We start from the raw sequence: 27583 nt of genomic DNA on the forward strand, positions 1-27583 counted from the left end.
GTCGGCCACTGAGCGCGTGAACGGCCTTCAGACCAATGCTGGAGGGGAATATTTGTCTTTACAGGGAGACAGGTTTGGAGAAGCCGTTCCAGGAAAACTAAACAGCTCAACAACTTACACAACTAAACCACATAGACATATATGTATCCACAGCTGCAAAAACCAGCTGCAAAGGACACACGAAATTCAGTGGAAGGAACACATTGTCTTAAACCCTGTAAGGACTACCATTATAACAGGGCGCGTAGATTTCTTTGTGTTGTTTTGGTAATAAGTGTCAGAAAATGTCTTTTTTGCCAATTATTTTGCACCTTTTTTAAGGAAGAACTTAACTTTCAATATCAGGCCGATTATTATGTAATAAATGTTTAAAACTGTGTTTTAGAGTAAAAAACGTGGACTTGAATTTTTTTAATCTTATTTATTATGAAAAACAACTATAAATGTACATAATGAAACTGTATGACATTACAGAAAAACATTTTCAGCTATTTTACATGTGCTCAAATATTTTTGTTTGTCTAGAGCATTATATGTCCATGTTACAGCTTCTTTTTTTCTTGTTTAATAATAATAATAATAATAATAATAATAGATTTTATTCATAGGCGCCATTCAGGACACTCAAAGTCACTGTACAAAGTTGTTAAAATAAATAAAACACAACTAAAATTACACATACACATATAAAACACATAGGTACAAATGGCAGCAGATAGTAGTGAAATTTGGAGGCATTTCTTCGCTAAAATGTTGATAAAAGTAATAAAAATCTTCCATCTCTTTGACCAACTGCACTCTACTGCCCTCTGCTCCCCACAATTCCACACTTCCCCCTCAGTTTTTTCAGGCTTCTACCGTAACGTCTTTTACAGTGTTCGAAAGCTCCCAATCTTAGCTTTCAGATGCCATTTGAATTTTGTCAGTAACACAAATGGTTCAGGAGTTATGGTCATTTGAATGATGGTGTATGCAAAATTGTGGCGCTGGAGACATAATCGTCTATAAATGCATCGTCCATGCAGGGGGAGCCAAGCGTTACCTCCGGATGATGATTACAATGAGAAAACACTGAGCAGACAGTAGTTTACCGCGGAGGCCGGCGACGTGGAGGCAGCGCACATCTTCAGCTTCAGCTTCAGCCGCCCATGATTCTCAAGGCGCAAACAAATCCTCTCAGACTGAGTGAAGGCTTTATTTTTCAGCTGAAGTGGTTTTTATTGAGTGTAGGGAAAAACTCAACTGAACTGCGTCACCTTGAACCTAGAGAGTTCTACCGCCATATTACATAATAAAGAGTACTTGTCTGTCTGTTGAAAAAGCTCCTGAAGATGCTGTGAAGGTTATTTATCACATATGCTTTCAGGCAGAAAATAGAATAAAATAGAAAACACATGATCAAGTGGTTTGGGACCATGTACCGAACCAGGGGAGTCAAACTCATTTTAGCTCAGGTTCCACATTCACACAATATGATCTCAAATGCACCGAACCAGTAAAATAATAACATAATAACCCATAAATAATGTCAATGCCACACTTTTCTCTTTCTTGGGTGTGTAAAAATTTAAAAAAAAAAAATACATGATGAAAATCTTTACATCTACAAACTATCCTTTAAAAAATGTGAATAACCTGAACAACCTGGAATTTCTTAACACAACAAGTGAAATTTTAACAATATTCTGCTTCAGTTTATCATTTACACTTGTGCATTACAACTTACAGATCACAGGGGATCTACAAATACACAAAACATTTAGTAACAGGCAGAGTATTGGTAAAATTCCACTTATTTTTTCAGAATAAATTTCAAGTTGTTGGTTGTTCAGGTTATTCACAATTATTGTGAAAGGATAATTTGTAAATGTAAACATTTTTGTAATTTTATGTAATTTTTTACACTAAAACCGAGAGATAAATTTAGAGTTGTCATTATTTATACGTTAAGATATGTATGTTATGTTATTATGGTATTTTACTGGTCTGACCCACTTTAAATCATATTGGTCTGAATGTGGAACCTGAACTTAAAAAAACATTTACACTGAAGATATTAATAATTAAGGATGATTTTAACATTCTTGATTGTTAGTATCTTCAGCGTAATTTTTTTTCATTTCACAGATTCATTCCACGGCTGGATTGGACCCTTCGGTGGCCGGTTTTGGCCCATGGGCTGTATGTTTGGCACCCCTGGACTTAACTTAGATGTAAAAGTCATGATATTTCAAATGTCTTGATTGTGCGACATCACCAGTTTGTTACCAGGTGTAGTTTCCAGTGAGTTGGTCATTGCCTCATGTTGGGTTTGGATACAATACTTGTCATAATTCATTCCGTTTACACCTAAAGTTGGATTTCATGTCACATGAACATCACCAGCCTGAGCTTTGAAAGTGAGTTTTTGTTTTATTTTTGTCTTGTTAAATTAACACTGTGCAAATGCCATCTATAGATTTGTTGCTATGGTGTTTGTATGTCCAACCTACAGTTATACATACATGTGATGAATTCAGTCTAGGGTAAATAACCATCTGCATCATTGGAAGTGTGGAAGTCATTTTTTTTTTTTTTTTTTTTTTTTTTTTTTATCACAATCTGGTATTTTTAAGACGGTAGTCAAATGTGGAAGTGTGAGGAGTACAGTTTTGGGTTTTGCCTTACTACTTTAAATTGCTGGATATTTCAAGCGTTGCAGTGTCTCATTTCATTTTTTGTGCCAGAGCTCCAGCTTAGCACCTTCAACTTCCTGTCTTGTAATCCCCTTTTAAGGATCTCATGCAGAGTCCACCTTTAAACCATCCATTCGTCTTGAACCGCTGCTGTACAGTGAGTTTTTCCACTGTTATGAGAGACTCAATGTTGAGTCGAAGTAATCTTCATTATGTCGTAGCTCATTAGTGTCAGCGCAGACTGGGACCGGAGTGTCACCAGTGTTTTTTTGTTCTAGTCTAATGGAGATGATGTGTCTGACCGTGATGGAGGAAGTAAAGTTGAAGTTTGTGAAAGGCATCAGTACCTGTCAATGTGTGAAATACTTAACCCTTAAATACCCAAACATCCACCATTGACAAAAAGCATCTATTGATATAAACTGTTTAATACCTGTTGATCCACTAATCCTATCAGTAAATAATTGGTGTAAAATGCAGTTTGTCATCTTTTCATGGTCATCAGATATGACCCATTTGGATGTTCAGAGGCTCGGTAGTGAATGTGGAAATACCATCATCTTCTACAACATTGATTCACCAGCAAAACCCATGGAGTTTGATTAATGACAGTTGATGGAGACACTGTTTTTTATGTTCAGTTAATGATAGATTTCGTTTAAAAAGTCACTTTTTCTTCAGTTTTCTATGTTTTGATATAATAACCTTTCCATTTACTCTGAGCTTTAATGGACATCAACATGATCATTAAATTCAATATTGGAAAATACATGATTTTCACTGAAAAAATGGAAAATTAAGAGGATAATATTTTAATAAATGGTGATAAATCACTTGGTAATGGTAAATTCATTTGGATATCACCACAAAAAATAGTTCTGGATCTTTATAGATTCAGATTATCAAAGTTATTGTTGTAAATCCCAGTATCTCAGGAAAACGTGACTGAAGTCAGTGAAGTCTATAGGCTGTAGTATGACTGGACTAATATTGGTATTTCAGAACATAAGATAGACTAATACTTATTTTTGCTAAATCAAATTATGTATTATTCATAGCATATCTGTGCTTTTTCCTTTGTTTTGCTCTCTTTTTTAGATCATTTTGTCAATTTTTAATGGCCAAATTGCATAAAATAGCAGAATCTGGTACTAAATGTGAATAAATCACTTTGTAAAGGTTAAATGGAGAGTAAAATTAATTTGGAAGCTGCCACCAAAATACTGTTTTGGTTTTCAAGACTTAAAATGATAGAGAGCAGAGGTTTGTAAGTATGTTTAAGATTATACGGCCTCTTAGTCATGTGTTAGATTTGCTTTTAAGGTCTTGAATTAGGAGCCCAGTTTTAAAGTGAAAACTGAAAATTCTATTCTATTTGTCCAACTATTTGATTTCCACTCAATGAGAGCCACTGTGTGTTTTTCTCTGTGCCTATATCAGGTCCAAAGCCTCTTTTTTTTATTAATTTCTCAAAGAGATATTGCATTGTATGAAAATTAAAAACCTGTTAAAAACCTTTAGAACACTGTTAAACACCAGCAATCTTGTGCATTTCAACACAGATGGTGCTGTAGGCGTTAAGAGACACAGGCACATCTTGAAAACAGCAGTAATTAATATATGAGTTTATGGCGTTGGTACGGTCCATGAGGCAGGCAGGGAGGCAGAGAAAGACGCTTATATAATGAACTACCTCCGCTCTGCTTTTTTTTTTTTTGCCTCGCAGTCGAAATCAGCCAGCTGAGTGAAAGAAGAGGATATTAAAAAACGCACCGTCTAATGTATTCATAAGATATTCAGATGCGAAGCATGCCAGCAAGTGGCTTCTGGATCAGTTAGCTTTACAGGAGAAGGTGTTCAGGGTCACTAACACATTTTCTAATATTGCAAAATGAATGTGCAAATGGCTGCCAAAACAGTCTCTTTAAGATTGGCAGGACAATTATGCCGTGTTCTGCTGTGCGAAGCCCCACAGGTGTGTTGGAGGTGTACAAGCGGCTGAGTGATTCTGTTGTCCGCGATCTAAAATCAGTCATTAACGGCTGATCCACAGGGAAGGGGAGGGGAAGGGGGAGAAGGGGGGGAAGGGGGGGGAAGGGGGGGGGGGGGAAGGGGGGATCGGCACCACCACATGAGATGCTGTTTCTTTGAGTTAATGCTCAAGAAAGTGAACATGCCTGCTTTTTTTATGGCCTTGTAGTTCGTGGAACACCCCGTCTGCTGATGCCCCGACCTGACTGTCCGGGGAAGGGGGGTTGTTAAAGGGGGTAGAGGTGGTGCGTCAGATTCTGGAGGTGAGAAGTGTGTGGGAAAACAGCTCACTGTACGCACTGTGGCTTCTGCAGCTCAGCCCCAGTGTCTGTGCTGCTGGATGGAGTAGTACACTTGTATTTTAGATCGTGTGTTTGATAGTTTGGAACCAGTTTTGAAGCTTTACTCACACGGGGGACTCCATTCCTCAAGTGAGATAGCGCTTGGCCAAGACATTTGATCTAAGACACAGCTGAGTTGCATCATGGGAGTAGTGAGTTTTTTTGTGCTTCCTCAGACTACAAAACTAAAACAGTCTATCTCAATCATCTAAGGGAAAAAGGTTGGTATGTTGACACTACTCCTTTAGGGATGAAATAAATGTTCATAGACTTGAGTAGACCTGCAGGTATTGATTAATATTGTAATTGATTGATCCACTGATTTATTTCCTTTGATTCAATTAGATTATTATTTAAATAGCCAAGGAAAAAATATAGTAAAAATGTGAAACAGATTTGTTATGTTATGACTTGTCCTTTATTCCAGAACCAGCTGAAACAACCACAAAAAGTATAAAAGTAAAAGATTTTATAAAATATAGAAATAACAGCAATAACAACAGTATTCAAGTATAAATAAACATATTTATAGACGTAAACAACAACAAACAAGTCAAATGACATCTACAAACAATATGTGCACTATAGTGTTCAACATGTTTGGATTCAACTGACTAACAACTTGAGATGGAACTAACATACAACTGTGTGTTGATCCTGGCATCCAACGCATCACAATAAGCATCTGTGTGAAACACAACAGTGGAACCAATGTTTAGCGGCAGAGAAATTAAGGAAACAAAGCTATGATTCAGGAAAATATTTCAATTTGTTAATCCGTTTCATGGAAGTAGTCGGATTAGGGTTTGAAGGTTTGAAGCCATGATACATATGTTAGACTACATCTTCTACAGTCTGTGCTGAACATTTCACTAAAACTACATCAGTTCAGACATGAGTAGAAGATAACCAAGGGTGATTTAAAGAGTTTTAAGCTCAAATGTGGTCTATTGTTTAGTTTGTTGAAACTGCTAATTAGATATGTAAAAGTAAATTAATAGAAGAACACACACACACACACACACACACACACACACACACACACACACATATATATATATATATATATATATATATATATATATATATATATATATATATATATATATGTATATATATATGTATATATATATATATATATATATATATATATATATATATATATATACACACATACATACATACATACATATATGTATGTATGTATGTATGTATGTATGTGTGTGTATATATATATATATATATATATATATATATATATATATATATATATATATATATATATGTGTGTGTGTGTATTTATTTATTTATTTATAATGTGTGTGTGTGTATGAGTATATAAAGTTCAAATTTTATTCTGATTTGATGTACAGTATATGCTTGTGTGTATTCTGTTCAGTGACAGTTTAACTAGAATTACATCAAAAATCATAATCACTTTTGTTATAAAATTGTAATTTACTTCCCTTCAATCCTTATATTCCCAGAGTCCTCCTGATCCTCTGTTCTAGTCCGATATGACCAAATTGTGATTAGTATATTCCAAGCTTGACCAGAACTTCAAGTCAGACTGTTTTACTCTAGTTCTCTTTCCTTTCAAAAATTCTGACAGTGTCTCCAACTTCAAGCAATAGCAATTCTAAAGTAAAGTACCCCTTTTACTTTATAGTCTTCTGTGATCCTCTCAAGGGGGAATTATTTGCATCCGCAGCATTTTTAGGTTATGACAGGCGTGGTATTTGAAACTTTTTCAGTAAGTATGATGCCAAAGTTGCAAAAAAAACAAAAACAAAACAAAAAAAAAAACTAGTGCAACCATTGGAAATAGAAACCTCAGTACAGTACATTGATACATTGGTGATTCTCATGTTGTCAACACAGAATGAGAAACATTTAAATTTAAATTGAACTAATGCTGCAATGAAATACTCAGTCACAAATTATTGAATGATTCTCCCAGTTCAGTCTGACCACTGGGCCGATAAGAATGTCACCATTTGAGTTCCTAGCGGTATAACTCTAAAAGCAGTGTTTCTTCTATGCACGTATAAGGCAGAAAAAGACATCTGCAGGGGATGAAAGCAAATGTCAAATTAAAGCAGTAAACACAGACAAGAAGCATCATTTAGTGCCCATAAACCCAGACCAAAACTGGGATCGGGAAGAGAACGGTCCATATTTCAAGGACGCCGTCTGGATGGGGGCAGAGACAGCAGCCAAATTGGATGAAGTTAAGCTGCACTAACTGCTTGTTGTGACTTCGGAGAGAAAACTCAATCGTCCCTTTGACCGGCCGACTGCTCTGGAAGAAGGATGCATTGTTCCAGTGTTTTGGGTGGATTATGAGGAGACATGTCACAACAACAGGGTTTTGACCAGGTCTTTGCTGTCTGCTGTCGTGGACATTACTGTGAGGAATGCACGATGAGGCCTAATGAGGTTTTAATCCAGCTGGAGTCATTAGTGCAAGGTCATCTTAAAACAATCAGGGGTCAGGTGGTGTTGGGGCTGCAGAGGTAACCCCCTCACAAACCCCCACACCGGGTCACTGAGCATGGACGCACACTTCAACAGTTTCATCTCGGTAACACTGAAAAAATTGGACTTTGTGCACATTCACATCTGTATTTAAAAAAAAAAAAAATCTGATTCCAGACTAATCTCATGAAATTGCTTTGTATGTCATGCCAGTTCTTATAGAATTTGGCATGCTATACGTACACATTTTCGTCCTTTTGCATGTTATTCAACGCCATTTGATCGTATGTCAGTTTACGCCAAGCTCTCTGGTTCATATAATCCTAACCGTAACCCTAAACCTAACCCTAACCCTAATCGTAACCCTAATCCTCAGTGAGTGGTATTTGAACATACACGCGGAAAGCTTATAATGCGTACAGATAACACGGCAGTTAACGCCAATTAAAAGTGGTGTGTATATTTACGCGATTTCATGATATCACATTGCTGATTCAGAAAATGTCAGTACCAATGCTCAAACGTAGTTCCTGCATCCTCTGTAAATTACTGAAGATAATATAATCAAGTGAATTCACAAATACAGTCCCATTTAAGAAACTCTCATCTTCCTCTGTGCTGTGAGTTCTTCATTCACGAGCTCCACTTTCATTCGAAAGTACTTTTTGGATGGGTGAAAAACCTGGGAATCCAAAAATCAAAGCACAGCTCCCGACAAGTGGCTATTACTTTAGAATGGAAGGCATCCCCTGGACGGCTTCTCAAACTTTCTAAGATGCGTTAATTAATATGTTCCTCCCCTAGAGCAGCATGAGTCATCACAATTTCACAGTATGTTTACAGAAAAGATAGTTTAGGGGATGAGCGCAGATCTGCAGTAAGCACATTTTTTGTGAGCATCATCTCTTCGGGGTGAGGTTTAGTTTAACCTGAAGAGCTTTAACTTTTCTGACTTTAGTTTTTCAGAAAAGACCCATAATCGATGGTGATTATAACCTTAGATAAGATGAGGATGATGATGATGATGATGATAGTTTCATTTTCAGTGAGCTTAATACCATATATTAACTAGATTGCCATGCTTGTAAACCTTGTACTTTATTAGCCATTTGCAAAAGACACATTTGACTGGTTTTATACGTGACCACAGCTTCAGTTTCAAGTTTGATCATGTTGCATGTTTCTTAATAGTCTCACATATCCAGACCTGTTTTCACACTTCTTTAGCCCAGTTTCAGAGCTATGGAAACATCTGCACCATCCACTACTGCTTCATCATGGGGCTAAAACTCTCTGAGTGTGTTTGGCGGTTTCTTAATATGAATCACACTTGTTTTGAAAGAAGTACAGGGCAGTATTTAACCAAAGCTGAATTTTCAGCTTGTAGTTGCAACTTGGAGGTTGTTCACATTAAGGATGATGACCATCCGCTGCATAATAAATAGTCCCATTCATCACAGCAGAGGTACATCTTGTCACCTAGACTAAATTCTGATGCTAACAAACCTTTGAGAAACCTTCTGGTTTATTTGCCAAACAAAGTAAAAACAAAAATGGACTTTCATCTAGTAGGAGGACCAAGTTAACTATGGCCTGTAAAGTTAGGGGTGAATGCAGTCGTCCATCAAAGCCAGGCATCGTGTTGATCCGACTACAGCTAAACCCCTAGTTCTAGTACATGTAGCACCAGCTAAAGCCCAGCCTCCATGAAGTAGATTTAAGTGTAGGCAGGAGGCAAAAATGCAAGTGTGTGTCACTGTTTAGCAAATCTGAGTGTGGTAGTGCTTAATCCAAGCAGGCAGACACTTAAGTGAGTCATGCGAAGAGCTGGAGATAATTGTTGAGCATACGTCTGGTGTCAGAGGGTTCCAGGTACAGCCCTCAAACACTGAAAGGCTTTATGAGGAGATCTGCCTCTGCTTGTTCCTCTGCAAATGTTGGAATTAATTGAACTGAACTGTCACTCATCTTGTACATGTTGCACTTTTGGCTATCTTCTGCTGTTTGCACTGTAATTGAAATTTCGATCATGAGTTGTAAACATTTGGAGGCGTCCCTGTGAATATTCATCAGACCGGCTGAACCTGACGTACGCTTCTGTGATATGTTCGTGTATGCAGGGGAGTTTACCTACGGCTTATCGACGTGTTCTTGTCTAAACAGCTCCGTCCCAGGTCAGCGAGGTCATCAAGGAGAAGGTGCAGCAGCGAAGCGTCCAACTGTCCTGGCAGGAGCCTCAGCAGCCCAACGGCGTCATCACCGAATACGAAATCAAATACTACGAAAAGGTGAGTTTGCACTGCTTTTTGGTGTCTTTTTTTCCCCTCTCTCTGCTTCACATTCACTTTTGCAAAGTCTTCAATTTGTGATCTATCTGCACGCTGCAAGATTCTGCGAGTACTGTCTTTGTCTCATAAGTGCAATAATGAATGAAATGCTCATAAGATTTTAATCAGGCTGTAGTCCTTCACAGCCGCCCCCACGCACATGTTAGCACGCCACCACGCACCACAATTAGCAATCTGTTACTGTTATCTCCCCTTCCTCTTCTGCATAGATTAAACTGGTGCTTGCCTGCTTTTCAAGTCTGAACACATCAGCTTTTTACGGCGAGGGTTTAATGGACCAGATTTAACCCAGCGAATCAGAGGCAGGGCAGCTCAGCTCTGATGCCAGTCCTGCCGGCCACAGACTGACAAATCAGCGTCCAATGTCACGTACTGTGGCTGTGGTCTGCCCAGCTGTAAAAGTGGAAAATTGGAAACAACAACTACACCCCTAACAGTCCCTGGCATTCCATTTGGGCTTTAGCTGGGCAAAAACATTTACAGATCAACAGAAAAGCACACAATGCATGCAGCCTGTGCATTCAGATGGCTTCTACGATGGAGAGGATATTTTTATGTGTTTGTCGTCTGTGTGGCAGCTGCGTGATGCTATGAGAGGAATTTTAACATTTTTGTCATCCACCCTTTTAGAGAGGAACTGTTGGGTCAAAATACATGTACTAGAGTCCACTGGAAAGGGAACTTTGTGCACATGAACATTTGGCAAGGGGTGGGCGATGTGGCAAAAATGTCATATCACAATTTTTAAAAAATAAAATTACAATCGCGATTTTATCTCGATTCTTTACATTGAGCTTTGAGACTAATTTGCATATCTTTTGCCAGGTAAAAAGTCACTGCTTCCATTACCTCTTTCCACTGTTTGCTGCTGCTCTCATAAAGAGTGCCTTTACTAAACGCTTGCGTTAAAGTTGTTTGCTTTTGTTTAACGCTACCTGTTGTCTCTGGTTGTGGTGTGGCTGGTCTTCTAGTAGTTAGGCTCTTAGCATACTGTTTGGGCACACATCAGTTCAGGTTTGACAGAGGACTAATAATGTTGTGAGCATGCACGTGCAAAGCTTATAATGCCTACAGATAACACGGCAATTATAAGTGGTGTGTATATTTACGTGAGTCATGTTATCACGTTGCCAGGTGATTGAACAGATTGGTAGTTTTGCCATCCACCGTTGCAAATTACTGTTTTTTACGCTTTGTCCAATTCCATATGATGGAAGTGGAGTTCTTTTTAATTTGAACTTGAATTTAAGTTAAATTTGAAATTTAATTTGAATTTGAACTGACATGATGCATCTGTGCGTCAGGGTATAACTACATCCAGAGCCGTTGAACTCTATGGCTCTGACTACATCATATTAAAGGTCAAGGGTCAAGGTCAAGGTTACTTTATTTATACCAGGAGGTAGATTTGTTTTGCAGCCTAGGTGATTGCCTTGGCATTACAACAACGCATACATTGAATATGCAAGACAGGCACTTGATCACGCTTACAGTCAGGACAAAAAGACAAGACAAAAAGTGCTCAGTGTTCCACCATTCATCAGTATAGCAGCATGGATAAGTAAAAGAATAAAATAAATAAGATCAAATAAATAAAAACAAGATGCAATAAAACACAATAAAAACCAGAAAAGATAAAAACAATCCGGGATAAAAACCAGGATAAGAACATAAAATGTAAAAAAAAAAATAAAAATTTGGAGTCACAATAATAATAAATAGAGCAAAGAAATGGAATAAATAACTAAATAAGTTAGTAAAGTGCAATGTCACTATTTCTTATTGAGCTCAGTGACGGCGACAGGAACAAAACTATTTTTATAACGCTGTGTCCTGCACCTTGGGACTAAGAACCTCCGTCCAGAGGAAAGGAGCTGAAATTCGCCTCGTAAAGGATGGGAGTCATTGTTAAGAACTGATGAAGCCATCCTCTGTACCTGTTTAGTGCACAGGGAGGCGGGACAAGACTGGGACTCACCAATCAGGTGACTGGACCATCTCACTATTTGATTCAGTGAGTTTCTCTCTGCAACTGAGGTCTGACCGAACCACGCCACCAGACAAAAAGATAAAACAGACTCAATAAAGGAACAATAAAACAAAGTTAAAATGGTTTGGTCAATGTGGAAGTGTGCCAGTTTCCTAAGGCAGTGGAGGTGCTGATGGCCCTTTAAAGACGATTCCACGATCTCTCTGCTTTGTTGGATCATCGATATGTTCTAATCCTTCACAATCTAATATCGTCATATCCCACACCCCTACAATTGGCTAAATGTTGAACAAACATGTGGCTGAAGCCTAAACTATATTAAACCCTAATCCATAAACGAGCCACCGGTGAGCGAGTGAATGCTGAAAGGTCAAATAACACAATAAGAAGAAAATGTCTAGTTCCTCTTACAGATATATGAGGAGGCTTCATAAAGTTTGTGGAAAAGGACAGTTGAAAAAAACAGTTTAAATTATAATGTTTATTTTTCTACATATGCTCCATCTAGGTCAATACACTTCTGCAAGTGTTGATACCTGCCTTTAAGTCTGTCTGTGTACAGCTGAGGACCATGTGATTTAAACCATGTCAAAGCTATGTTCTTTTTTCTCTAACTTTTTGAAGCCCCCTCAACACACAAGTCCACACAAGCACATCATTGACTCATTAAAGTGTGCAACCCAGTGTCAAGGCTTTTGTTTGCCTCCAGCTTTACTTTTTGTATTTCCCTACCTTTAAAATTAACTCCATAGCCTAGAGGTGTATATCTTAAGCCTGATGTCATCCTTCATATATCACTAGTTTTTTAATGAAGATTACTGCCAACTTTAACTGCCTTCAGTTTAACCCATAAAGACCCAGAGCTACTTTTGTGGCAGCTCCCAAATGAAGTTTTCTCTACATTTAAAGGTGCCCTGCCGCATTGAATAGCTTTTACTTGTATTTTTTTGAAATATGTGAGCTAGGTCCATAGGTGTTTGTGTTATGTAGTGAATTTGAAAATGAACAGCTACTTCCTTTTGCTGCTATTGCCACCGAAAAGAAATAAGTAGAGAAATCAGGTCAATTCGAATAGCTGGCCAGTGTGACGTGTTAATTCCTGAGCTCATTACTATTCATGAGCTCGCCCGAATGAGACCACGTCCACAGAATTCATCTAGTTCAGTGACAGTTTTTGTATACAGCAAGCTGGGGTGCCATAAAGGAGGGGTAAACATGACAAATTCATGGGACCCTGCATTCCCAGGGGGCCCACAGAGCAGTGGAGGGGGCCCAGTGGGTACAGGTTTGAAGTTGTGAAAATTCCGTGTAAGGTCCGCCGTACAAGTGAGGCATTGAACCCAGCCTCTGAACGTCCATATGGGTCATATCTGATGACTATGAAAAGATGACAAAGTGCATTTTACACCAATTATTTACATGTATTGATAGGATTAATAGATCAACAGGTATTAAACAGTTTAGATCAATAGATTGTTGTTTTTTTTGCCAGTGTCTTTTGGGTCTTTGAGGGTTAAGAAGGTATTCATTTTAATCCATCTTTTGCTGCTTAGTGGGACATCCATGTATCCATGTATATGCTCTGAACTGAAAAAAATCATTTTGCTTCTATGTTATTGTTTTCTACTGCTGTTTGTGTCAGTTGTACTAAAAATACATTTCTCCTTTTCCCTGTGTTAATTATTTATTTTACATTGTTATGTAATATACAGGTATCAACAATAGAAGGTTGCTTTTGAAGTATCTCTATTTTTCTGTCACTGTAACAGTAGTAGTTGATGTTGAACTCATGGACAGTTACATAAATGTGATTTGAGCTGATTTTCTAATCACACTGAGTCTTATTATTAAACCCAACACTGACCTTTTGGGCGTCTAACAAGCAGAGCATCCTAACAGCAGGGATTATACAGGAACAGTCTAATAGCTCTGTTTTGTTCTGTATTCACTGTACCACACCCACAGTTGAGAAATCCAATCTCATCTAAAAGGATTTGATCTAAATCCCCTCTGTAATACAGTCGGCCCACAAACCCAAACACAATTTCAGCGCAGTATAAATAATAATAACTCTGAGCTACAAGTGCAACTCAATACTTCCTCTAGACTTTTCACTTTAAAAGCCTTAAAAGGAGAAGCAGGGATTGTGCTCTGGCTTTACTCTGGACAAATGGTTATGCTGCCATGAACACAAATGCAAAGCAGGACTAGAAATAAAGAAGGGAAACATATATTATTAAATTAAGTTACCATGATGATCATTTTTCCACTACTATGGAACCAGTGTATTAACAGTGGAAAACATTCATACCTAAACGTACATGTGATCATAAAAGAACATATCATGAAATATGGTGTTAAAGCAGAGGTAGATTATGGAGAAGCCTGTTCTATATAAAGGCTGTTTGTTTTTGTAATAAGGACACAGACCACTGTTTGCAAAGCTGTGATACACAGCTTGAATACTAAAATTACTACTAAATGTGAATGTTTTTATCACAATTCTGTGTATCTGTTGGCTGAAAAGTGGTTAAAATCCTTTCATTTATTCACAAAGCTCAGGTAATTACATCCTCTGAAGTCTATCTGCAGTATTTTAGCAGCAAAGGCGTTCAGATAGCGGCACTTCAATAGGACTCAATAATAACCTGAGTTCTCAGTCAGTTACCGCTGTGCTTAGTTTTGACTGAAATATAAAAAAAAAAAAACCAAACTGTTAATTTCCCTGAACAGGATCAAAGTCAGAAGGACCGGATCTACTCCACGGTTCGGTCCAAGTCCACGTCGGCTACCGTCAACAACCTGAAGCCCAGCACAGCTTACGTGTTCCAAATCCGGGCCTTCACAGAGGCTGGATATGGAACCTATGGACCCAGAGTGGAGATCACCACCAAAGAAGAGAACACAGGTACACACACATTTACACACACTTACCCATCACCTCTGCTAGACATTACATTATCATCATGGCTGATGTTATCACTGGTTCAGTTTTTTACCTGCTTGATAAAACTGGTTTCCTTTTCCCATTTTCATCATTTAAAATCATGTTTACATCAGCCTTCTATCATTTTCCTTCAAGATTTCATCAGTGTAATGATTTTATTTTGCATAATGGGATTCTAATCCTCCCAAATACTTATATTTAGGCAGAATATAAATGAAAGTCAGAACATGTTTGTGCAAAAAGCTTTCCTGAAATGGATATGTCGCAGTGTTAGAGGTTTAAAACTGTAGTGGATTGAAAAGAAAATACAAGTATTGTTAGGTTTAGGTTAAGAATGAGCTGTATGGATTGCCATGTGGTTGCATCATATACAAGTTCCATTTAATAGAGTCCTCATCCTCACTTTGCTGAGTTGCGTCTGACCATCTTTTAGGTAAAAACCCCCACCGAGGGTATTAGTATGTCTCATCCAGCGTAGATGGGGGGGTTGACCACAGCTCTACATCTGCACATCATTTTGGAGCTCAAATTTATGCACAACCTGTTAATGTTCCACAGCTACTCTGGTAATAGCCTGGGGAAATTATTTGCTTTCAAGCAAAGCAAACACAAATTGCTTTGACTTTATGCTGACAAAACGTCAAGGGAAAAATCACTAAGCACAAGGACAAGCTACTGTAGTATCAGGAGGATAAACTCAATGAAATTTAATCTGTTATATTAGCTTTAGCTGGAGTGTCACACTGTGTTATTGTGAGGTTTGCTGCTGTGAGGTGCTTGTTATGGATCATAAGACAATCCAAGCATTAGAAGCTAGTGTTAAAATTGAAACATATTGTTCCCTGATTGCCTCTGTCTATGTTTAGGCTAATTTTTTATGATGATGTTTTAGATATGCTTTTACAGAATGTTACTAAGGCATTAGAGTTATGAAATACTCCCATTCACTTTTGCTTGAGAGACTGATATAAGAATTAGAAGCATTCATTTAGGGAACAGTGACAGCAAAGTGTGAGTATGCTAACCAGCGCTTCTGGAAATACTTATTTAACACGTTTTTGATTTATTCATGACGATTTGTGAAAGCATTAGTTTGTGGTTTTAAAACAAGGTAAACATCTTAACTTATTCCCTGTTGGCATACAGATAGTATAAAACAACACTGACATCAGGAATCTGAAAAACTCCACAAAGTCACTTCATCTGGTTATAGTTAGCTTAGCTTAGCTTTAGCTTTAGCTTTAAGGAGAAGAAAAAGGCTTGCTACCAATACCTGTGTTGTGTGTTGTATCATAGTTCCCTTTTTTCAGATGAAACATATGTAAGCATGTCATATGGAACCTTTTTAATTACTTAGGAAAGAAAAATAGAAATATAGAAATATAAAAAGAGCTAAGGTAGCAAGGCTAACTACACACTAACTCCAATTTCACACCAAATGCATAGACACAAGATTGAGACAAATTTCATCTCATCCTTGTGCAGTAAACAATAAAACATGTGAGCTAGAGAATAAAAAATATATATATATATATATATATATATATATATATATATATATATATATATATATATATATATATATATATATATATATATATAAAATATATTCATCTTCATGAATTAACAGGTCAAGTTATTAATAAAGTCTTTGTTTGCTAATGTTGATGATGAATACATTTCCATCCAGATGCTCTGCAAAACTTAACAAGATAAAAAGTTAGAAAGAAAGAAAGAAAACAAGCTGCCTGAATATTATTCAATTGCTTCATTAATAAAAATATCTAGTTGATAATTGAGTTTGTGATAGTATCATAATCATCGTTATTCACCAAGTATGTAAGCAAATACAATGAATTCGTGGCTGGGAGATGTTGCCTCTCTGTTAAATTATAAGAAAATAAGAAAATGTCATATAAGCTCTATATACTTAGAGTATATATGCAATTATATGACTGTATTAAAAATCTGTAATAATAATATGGCAGTATATAAATGTAGCTAATAAATCCAGTTTTCACTGGTTGATGAATAATATTCATCACCTATATATTATAGGTATATATTTTACATGTGAATATGTTTAAACCCAAAGGACCTTTATTGAAAGAGTGATGCTATTTTTACATTTTTCTTCTTTCTTTACTTTTCTTTTAAAGTCACGTAGTTATTCATTAAGGCTTGTCATCCACACTCTAACCCACCCACCCATCATACATGTAAATTTTTTTCACCACCGTTTCTGCATAAAAGAACACATTAATTACTCATACACATGCAGAGCGTGTCCTGTGACAAGGTAAGAAGTTTTCAGTCCAGTCAGAGTGTCCTTGACCAGCTGACTAAAACCTCCATCCTGTTCTGTTCCAGCCTCATGGGGTGAACCTCCGTGTAATGTGACAGTCGAGTGCTGTTAATTTTTTTTCCTAAAATAGCCGATTGGTGCAATACTCAGGCTTGATTGAGTAACAGCTGATCAAGTGTTGCCACATATTCCAGATGAGGCCCGCAGCCCCCTCCTCCTCCTCACCTAAGAAAAAAAAACACTCCCAGTATTTCTACAGCGTATATCCACTTGATTTAAAATGTATGAAATTCCCTGCCTCATACACCGATTGCATTGACTTTATCCGATGCTGTTCTGTGGAGCAATCAGCAGTTTGTCAACGCAAACAGTGAGCTCTATGAGAGCTGTGAATGGGAAACAATCCAACCTGAATGTGTCTTTGTTTGAGATGAAGGGCATCGCCGTCGCCGTCTGGGACTATTAAGCCCACTTTCTGAAACAGTAGAGCCGTGTGTTTAAGGACGGCTCAAAAATAGAACGGTCCCTCCTCCGCTCTCTGAGGGGAGTCGGGGGGGTGGGGGTTATCAATCTCCATGCTGCTCATTGGGCTCAATTATGTCCTGCAGATTGTGGTGTTTGATGTGAAGCTCAAACTGGGCTTTTCTGTCTCTGTGTGTGTGTATGTTTGATGTGTGTGTGTTCCTCTTCATCAGCTACGATCGTGTCCAGCGAGCAGAACCCCGTCATCATCATCGCCGTGGTGGCTGTGGCGGGGACCATCATCCTGGTGTTCATGGTGTTTGGCTTCATCATTGGGAGAAGGTACGCTCTCGCGGGCCCCATTGACTCTCCGCTCCTGTGAGTCTCTGCTTGACCATTAGCCTTTTTGTCAATCACAGGCGTCCACGTCTGTGGACTCGTCCACACTGTCCACACCTGCACCCATCGTCCACTGGCATGCTGTGATAATGGCTTGTGATGTTTGTTTTTTTTTTCCCCATGTCCAACAAATTTTGAAGCCATTTTTGCAGAGCTGTTACAAGAAAAAAGGGCTCCAGAGACATTAAAGCTTGGCTCTACATATACATACACACCATACATACATGTATATGTGAGTGTGAAATCCTGTAAAACACCGTCATTACAAAGCACCTGGACACATGTGCAGCACTGCTTCATGCACTTCATCTGCATGCCATCATTATGCATCTACGCAATTTTTGCTACAAAGGTCAAACCAGAATAAACATATGGACTGAAGAATCAGTGGGACATCTGTGTCTCTTCGGACTGTCTAGAAATAGGTGAAAAAGGTAAATAAAGACAGAGATACACCTTAAAAACCAAAGCTCTACCTTTTAAAATAATCGAATTTCTGCCAGAAGTGGGTTTTTTTAAAACAATCACAAAATATGTAGGTTGACGACATTATGAATGAACCATGGGACGTACTGTTTTCACTATTACTGATGAAAGTACACATGACATGACATAAGGTTATAGTTAAATAATTAATTTATTACATTTAGTGGCACATAATCATGTTATGTTTTTTTTCATGCTAATGAATTAGTTGTTAGTGAAAAATACATCCCCTTTGACCAATGAGCAAATAAAAAGAGCCTTTAAACTGCACTCAGTAAAACTGCAAAGGATAGGACAAATGTCAGCTAAATATACAACACAGGCCTAGTTATTTTTTATTATTTTTATACAGAAACGTTACATTTTATACCTTAAAGCATTAATTGTAACACTTCCTGTTTACATGGATTAAAATTTAAAACTGTTGTGCCAAATGTAAACCTACAAATTCCAAAAACTAAAAAAACAGCTGATGCACTGACAAGTATAATTGTTCAGTTTGTACATCTTCATCTAAATTCATGCTTATGGTCCTTAGCACAAAAACACAGTTATTATTCATCTTCCATTTAGTTACAGAAACATCTCAAAAGCAGTTTGACATTGAAATCTTTAGGTTACGCTTCAACGAATTAATGGTATTTTTGTAATCATCATCATGTTCATCATCCTATCATAGGAAATACTTTGCAGTAAGAAAAAGTATTTGAAAAAGTGACTTGCATGTTCTCATTGCATATTTGCACTTGTTTTATATGTGATCATGCAATACAAATAATTCACTTCTGGCCTTAACAAAGCATTGCAGTTTAATTTTATCAGATATATTATTAAATAAAATGAACTATCCTCCCATGTCCCTTTTCTACTGTTATGATTAGAACCAGGTGAAGAAAATACCCAGTCCATGCTGAAAGTGCAGAAAGTGAACCTTTACATTCGGTCATTTCCTTATGGTCAGTATGGAAGACGCTGTGATATATTTAAGAGCCTCAGGACAAGTCAGGAAGTGTGTCCTGAATATGCATATTTGAGTGTCCAGCTCTAAAATTAGCTTGTAAATGAGTGAAAACCGAGTGATGAAAGGGTTAAATCCATGCAGTAGCAGAGGTTTAGGCTCAGTCCATGTGTTCCTTCATCTACAGTAAGTGCATGTCCATGTCTCATGTCCATCACTGGTGGATTATTTCGCCGTCCCATGTCATCGCGTTTCTTTTTCATTTTGCGCTCAAAGCCGAACCTTCAACATGTTAATGTCACGTATTAATATTCCAAGACATGTTGAACAAGCCTTTACAGTGCATGTATTATTTGATATGTAACATGATTAAAGTCAAGATATTTTCCCATGAGGCTTCGAGGCTGTTGTTGGGTTCACAAAGGCCGCGCTGCTCAGCTGGGGTGTTTTTAGATTTGTCATGTGCGGAATTAAAACACCGCATTTAGATTGTTATTTCCACCACACAATCAGTTGACTCTGCCACTCTGTCAACCCCCCCAAACCCCCCCCCCCCCCCCCCCCCCCTTCTCACAGACACTGTGGATACAGCAAAGCCGATCAGGAGGGAGACGAGGAGCTCTACTTCCAGTGTGAGTAACCAAACCTGCAAAACACACATGAACTAAAATGCTTTCACTGCACATACAGTACAGGTTGGTGTGTTCACCCCTCAGCACTCACAGAACCAGATCTGTTGCATTTTCCTTTAGGGTTTAGGGATATAAGATCAAAATGTAAAAAAATATAAAGTGAAACTGTGCAGCAGAAATATTCCACAAGTTAAAGTTATGCATCAATAATTGCCTCTAAAATTTAGCAGAGTAGAAGCTTAAAACACTTTTTAAAAAATCTGTTTTACTCAATTTAATGTTTGTTTGTTTTTTGTTTTTTTTCTTGTTTTTTGTGTTTTTTTTACTGGTCCAGCATCCTAACAGCAGAATGGTAGTCTGGCTGCCTTTTGGTGCTGAACAAATTTGCTTTGCCAAGGGTAACTTCGTAAAGCTCCCCTTGATATTCTACTGTGTTTATTATGAGTTTTGTTGATCCACATTTCGATGCCGGACCTGACATGTGGGGGGTGGGGGGGTTGAAGGGGAGAGAGCAAGAGAGAAGAAGGTGGCGAAGACCCTCACAAGGAAGTATCAACAATAAAAGCAGTAACAACCATGGTGATAACTATAATGGTAACAGTAACTACAACCAGAACTGAGTAAACTGGGCAGAAGAGAGAAAAAACAAAACAAACAAAACTACAAAAAAGATACAATAAAATACATAAGACCTATTAAATGATGAATACAAGAAAAGAAAGCATGAACAAAATATCGTATACCACGTTCGCACAAATAATACCTGTAACAAATAATGGCAGTAACAAATCCACACATCAGTTGTTCACAGTTGTTAATGTTTGTTTTAAAGCTTTGTGAAGTTCGTTTTCTTTATACAAGTAGAGTTTAAAGAACACAATTGTTAGAGGGAAAGCTCTAACAGAGAAGGCCCAAAGATGAAAATGTGAATTCTGTGGATTGTAGTGAATAACTGAGCTTATGTTCTGTCACTGTAGGCTACATGAACCATAACCACAGTGTTCTGTTTTCATCTCAAGTGGCTGTGGTTTCTTTTCTCAATGATGGGACAGAGGAATAATACAGTTTCCTCATCACAAACTGTTGTTCCAGACATGTTTTATATTGGAATAGCTTTGAAAACAGCTGATAATCATGTGAATTAGATGTTCACTATATTAGAACTTATTGGAAAAAGGTGTTTCCAGTTCAGCCATGTGTAAAACAAAAAATCTCAAGTGAGTGAAACAAGTTTTTGGCAAAATTCTGGAAGTTTGTTTGAATTTTGCCATTTCCATAAATATTTCCCAAGATAAAATGGAAATGCACACATCATATTTGCTCTATAGTCTTAAATTAACTTTTATAATTTTTTTTTTTAAACAAAGTTTCACATGTACTCCTTTGACAACCACTTGTTTCATGCACCTTTAAATATCCTTTAAAAAAAAAAAAAAAGAAATTAATTATAAAGAGACAAAGAACAACTGGAACTAACATGTCTGAATGAAATATATTTTATAAAAGCAGAAGTGGTCAAAATACATGTATTAGACTTGACTTGTGCTTTTAATCGATATGTTGCTAAAATTAAACCCATGCAGAATAAGGCCTGTATTAAACATGCATTATGTGCATGTTAAACCTGTGGATGAAACTCAACTGAAACGACATCAGTAAATATGTGACGCAGCCCTTGGTCTTAAATGTGTTGTTACTGTCGGCCTGGGACACGTTACGAGGTTAAAACTATCAACATCCACAGATATGACATGGTTTATCCCAGTGCATGTGATTTTCCAGAGAATAATGGTTCTAACATCTGGAGCTGATAGGATAGACCGACAGTGCAGATGAAGAAGTCAGAGAACTCCAAACACTAAAATATGACAGCTGTCGAAGAGGGAGAAGCAGAGTCTGACCCGAAAGGAAGGAGTGTTTCAGACAGTTTTTAGCTGGTGACAAACACAGTTTCTAGTGTACACACAGTTTGCTCTGTCGCTCTATCAGAAGGTTTTTTTTTTTTTTTTTGGTCTTTTTTTTTTTTTTTTCCTAACACCGATACACCACCCCTAATGATGCCCCTGGAGATACAGCTGCAGACAGATTCCCCAAGTGGAGCCGTAATGATCCGCGCTGTAGGCAAACTGCTGATTTGGAAACAAAGGGTCAGGGGGTGTCACGAAGCAGAGGCGGCGCCGGTGAGGCCGGGTTGGCCGCCGCTAAGTATCTGACAGATCCAGCTCAGCAGAACCAGGTCCACCTGCTGAGGAAACGTGTATAAAAACCCAGGAAAACACAAACAAGGCCAGGCTTAATAGAGGGAGCCTTTGCACAACATCAAACCGCCAGCGCGACAGAAGCCAGATAGTATGAGACGCCGACGTAGAGGCCCAATTTGTCTGCCATGTAACGCCGAGGAAGTGGCGATAAGACGTGTCCTATCAGATCCGCTGACATCTCGGATGGACGAAGCAATTATGGGAGCAAGTGGAGGGAAATGTGAGCTGCAGCAGCACAATGCATTTGTTGTATTTACACTGGATTGGACCACATGCTTTATTTCAATACACAGAATAAGTGTGTCTCCAGCTGGGTGCACTTGTGTTGTGTGTCCAGTCCACACTTTTTACACACTGTGCTATGATTGTACACTGCAAAAGGAATTTAAGGGATGTTAAAACTCCTTAAGTTTGAGACTTTAGTTGAACATAATCTCATCAAGCTTGTTTTTCATTAGAAGAGTAATCTCAACTCAATATGATGGGTTAGGGTTACATTTGAGGGGTTGTGTTTCAGCCACATTGTCCTTTTCTAATGAAGTCTAACACAAGTATTTTGGCCGTACAGGTGTTGTGTTGTAACCCGAACCCTAGCTTCCATTAGGTTCAATGGAGAGTCCCTTTTAGATTTAATTGGGTGTCGACTGTAGATTTAACCACTGAAAAGCTAAAACAATAGTTTCCATAATATCCCAACAGGTAAGAGTGAAACCACAGCTTCTCAATGTAATAATACTGAGTCTGTGTTAAAGCTGCGTATGACTTTCATCACAAATTATTTTTCACATTTGTAAAACCCGAGTGATAGCCTAATTATCACTAATCCATTTTTCTTTCCGTGCTTATGCACCTGAATCACTTCCCTCATGGTGAACAACTTCGTAGATGACTCCATCATAAACACAGTCCACTTTGTTTACATAACAAACCAAAACGTCACGCTGGCCTTTTCGGAAATTTTGTCGCGAAGTGCATCATGGGAAGCGAAACGGTTTCTCACAGATTCAGCAAGAAGACAACCTAGATTGCTACAGCGTAAAATTATACAGTTCATCAGGGTTATTTTAAAGAAAGAGTGTAGTCGGTGGATGGAGGTAAAGGTGACATTTGGGTTCAGCACTCAAGAAGAGACGACAAAATTGCTGCTGCATGGAATTTTCATTCCCACAGTGCACTTTGCGACAAAATTTCCGAACAAATTTGAAAAAACTATCTTTTATGTTGGCATTTTTTTGGTCTTAATTTAGCTCAGATTAAAATATTTAATTGTTGTTAATCCAATAGCAATATATATTTATAATCAAATCTCGAGTCATTGTTTCATTTCAAAATAAGGAACTGAAAATCAATAACAGTGAAATTTTGTTTTACTGTTTGTGAAAGTTATTGTTGGCTTTGTTTCCGGATCTGAAACTGCAATTAATGTTAAATTTTTTGTAAAATAAAAAAAAAAAAAAAAAATCTGTTTTCACTTTTACAACACTATGCTTACATAAAAACAACAGTCACTGCATGTGATTTTTATTTTTTTGTTTGATTTTTCAGTGGTTATACTCATATTGTAGTTTAAAGAAATCTTCCCCAGCAAAATGTGTTTACGCTCTGTGCAGATTATTCTTATTATTTTTGTTTAATGCAAGATGGTTGCGTTATATTTAGCTTCTTGTATTAGGGCTGTTTTTGCAGTGCAGAATGAGTCTCTCCAGCGTTGTGCACTGATGTTGTTTTATTTGCCCAGTCCAGCCTTTACACAGTGTGTTATGGTTGTAATATCTCATTAAACTTTAAAGTTGACAGGTTTTATTGTTATCAGTAGAATTTAACATTCATAGTGTAATGGCCCCACGAGTGGCCTGTTAACTTAATAGTGCATAATGCTGTAATTTGCTGTTAATTTGGTTCCACTGTGTTGACTGGAACCCCCTACCCTTTCCCTGGCCTTTCTCTCACCTTGTTTGTTTTCCCTATTTTCCTCTAAATGTTTCCACTCTCATCTCATGGATATTCATGAAGTGTTCCCATATCATTGTTATTTGAAAATGCATGAACTTTTTTTCTTTTTTTAAATCCCAAATCTCTTCCCTGAGGCAAACAATTAGAAATGCTGCACCCGACTCTCCAACAAAATCTCATTTAGCTTCATTTATAGACAGACTATATGATAGCTATTGTGTTTGTGCTAAAAATACACATTCCTCCACAACCTAATCTTTGCTGGGTATTGTAATTACACATAGTCAATTATAGATTAACATATAGAGGCAGTAAGCCACATTATGTTTTTCAGCCTTGGGAATTGTTTGCAGGTAACAGCAAACCCACTGCAAAAACAGCCATATTCGGAAAAGGTAAAATGTTCTTGACCAAAGTGTCTTCTATTAAGAAAAAAAAATTGCTAGTGGGGTAAGCACATCTTGCTTTATAAACTGGAGTAAAAGTCTAATCAGATGGGCTTAATAAGCTCCTAAAGTGAGAAGTGATGCATGTGGTTATTTCCCAGAATTATCCAAGTTTGTGTTTTGTTTGTTTTGGGTATTTTTTTTCACTTTCTTGAAATCTTTTTTTTTTTTTTTTTTTGTAATGCAACCACAACCAAATGCAAAGGAACTTCCACATAGCCTGAAAGAATCTATCGAGTCAGGCCTTTATTTGCTCCAAACAGAATTAATCTGACCAATCAGGTTACATTATTTTAGTCACATGATCAAAAGAAAACAATTTAAGTTAGTTAACTGCAATTTCAAAAATACCTGCATCGACTTTTTTTTTTTTTTTTTTTTAAATGATATTGCTCGAAACTAACTGTGGGAAACAAACACAAATTATATTAATCGTCAGTTCAGAGTAAAATGTTTCTGCAATATAATTCCAACAGCATTCAGAAAATAATTAAATCAGTTATTCAGGTTAATTTGTTTCAGTGTTCAGAATGATGCAGTAAACATTTATTCACACTTTTTTTTCAGTGCTACCTTAAAAATGTGTGTCTACTATCTGAGAAGATTATTGTTGGGTTTATTCGCTATTAATATAGAGATTATGTCAACTTTTAAAATAAGAAATAACAACACTCTGTGCGCATTTCTTTATCACGGGCTGTTAATTTTAGTCAGAATTAAAACTGCATAGATTTCAAAATGTGTTTATTTCATTTCATTGTACGGGTGGAATATTTGATCCGTGAAGTGTCACCTAGTGGTGTGATGGAGAATAGCGCTGAGACATTCAACCAAACTGAAATGTTAGAAAATTAGAAACGAACACATCAAGGTCTTATTGTGACATCCTTGTTTGGAATCCACATTGGAAAGGTAGAATTTGGAACATGATACGGTAGCGTAGCTGGTTAGCCCCATTATACTTAAAACAGGAGGTGAAAGGTAACAACAGCCTCATAACAGCTCCTGCACAGGTTACTAAAACCTGGCCTTTTCCTTTTGTGCTGAAATTTCCTGTGTAGAAAACCCCTCTGACACGGCCGCCAACTGTTCAGCAATTCCCTCTGAATCACTGGTCTTAGTAATCGTTTGCCTGTCAAGCACCCGCCGCTGCATACTGTGCATATTTAATCGTAACAGTAATCCTCTTACCTTTCTACAGTTAAATTTCCAGGCACCAAAACGTACATTGACCCTGAAACCTACGAGGACCCGAACAGGGCTGTCCATCAATTTGCCAAGGAGTTGGACGCCTCCTGCATTAAAATCGAGCGGGTTATTGGAGCAGGTGAGCCCATCCTGTGTCTCTCATATATCACACTGACAGCTAAATATTTACACCTTGAGTAGGGACACAGCTTTATGCATTGTATATTGATAGTGCAATTGCAAAGAAGGGAAAAAAGTTCATTGCAATTAATGTGTGGGCTGTGTCTCGTGGAGGCAGTTGCTGAGATTCCCACCGCTGAAAAATTGCTGCCACATGGGTTTTACAGAGGCGGTCAATGACAGTATCTATGCATCTCTAGCATGTCTTATTATAGGTCTCGGTTACACTCCCCTGAGTATAACAAGATGTCGCACTCCAATTTGTATTCCACCTCAGCACAGCTGCTTTGTCTCAAAATACACTAATAAATTTGTCATTGTGAAGTGCTTGATTTTTTTTTTTTTTCTGCTTCTACGCCCGCCCCTCACTCATGGACGGTTTCATTCCTCACAGGAGAGTTCGGGGAGGTGTGCAGCGGCCGACTCAAGCTGCCTGGAAAACGGGACGTGTCAGTCGCCATTAAGACCTTAAAAGTGGGCTACACGGAAAAACAGAGACGGGATTTCCTGTGCGAGGCCAGCATTATGGGACAGTTTGACCATCCCAACGTGGTCCACCTGGAGGGGGTCGTGACAAGAGGTAATTGCAAACATAGACTCAGGACCAAGTGACTGGCATCGGAAAGACTCAAGAGCTGGACTGTAGGAAGGGCAGCCACATTTCAACATCAATGATATGTGAAATTACACTCCATTAACATTTACTGGATGTTACAGACAATAAAATTTCAAAATGATAAATGCACAGTTCCTCAATTTGTTAAGTAATAATTTTATTAATTTGCAGAAATGATGAAAAACTAAATTATATGGTAAAGGTTAGTGCCAGTTAACATTACAGCTTGAATGATGTATAAATAAAAGAATACACGCTAGCTAACCTCATTAGGCATAACAGAACAATTACAGTGTCTAAAAAAACGTGCAAGAGTTTCAATCAGCAATGAAATAAAAAAAAAAAAAAATTCCTTAAACAAAAGTGCATGACGTCACTAATGACCTGTCAACTCAATTATTTTTGGTGTTGACTATTTAACTAGTCAACTAATCATTGCAGCCCTACCGATAACTAAGAAATTTTAAGCACCTGCTAAATGTTAACTTGTATATTCATACTAAGTAGCAGGCTACTTTATGCTAATACTAATTAGGACACTATGTGACAGACCATATAATCCAGTGCTGAATCTATACTAACATGACGTAATGTAGCTAATTTGGTGTAACAGACCAGCTGTTTACATTCATACAAGGGTCTTGTCAAGTGAAACATCTTCCACAGATACTGTAGAAGCAGAAGCTCCAAAAGTCTGAATTATTTATAGAGACTAAAACCATATTTGTAGTGTGTTTTGCTCTGCATTTTGCTGTGGTGGTCTATGGGATTGACTCGATTCCAGTCCTTGAATTATACTTTTCTGGCTCATATTTGAACTCTGATACTTATATCTGGAACTTGCTGTTTGATCTCACAGACAGGAGGGTGACATAAAAAAAATGAAA

General features: G+C 37.7%; 1 protein-coding gene across 5 annotated transcripts in view; it reads left to right on the forward strand.

Moving 5' to 3' along the window:
- Nucleotides 1-27583, forward strand: part of epha7 (eph receptor A7) — a 121351-nt gene that overhangs the window by 78497 nt on the left and 15271 nt on the right. For 3 of the 5 annotated variants that reach the window (XM_030128481.1, XM_030128483.1, XM_030128485.1), the window contains exons 6-11: nucleotides 9689-9813; nucleotides 14597-14771; nucleotides 17811-17919; nucleotides 19997-20052; nucleotides 25914-26039; nucleotides 26475-26660. In XM_030128481.1, coding sequence (XP_029984341.1) covers nucleotides 9689-9813; nucleotides 14597-14771; nucleotides 17811-17919; nucleotides 19997-20052; nucleotides 25914-26039; nucleotides 26475-26660 — 777 coding nt within the window. Of the gene's footprint in view, nucleotides 1-9688; nucleotides 9814-14596; nucleotides 14772-17810; nucleotides 17956-19996; nucleotides 20053-25913; nucleotides 26040-26474; nucleotides 26661-27583 lie in introns of all 5 variants that reach the window. The other 2 variants (XM_030128480.1, XM_030128482.1) reach the window with 1 other exon arrangement.

This window comes from Sphaeramia orbicularis, chromosome 24, assembly GCF_902148855.1.
Source record: "Sphaeramia orbicularis chromosome 24, fSphaOr1.1, whole genome shotgun sequence".
NCBI classification, from domain to species: Eukaryota; Metazoa; Chordata; class Actinopteri; order Kurtiformes; family Apogonidae; genus Sphaeramia; species Sphaeramia orbicularis.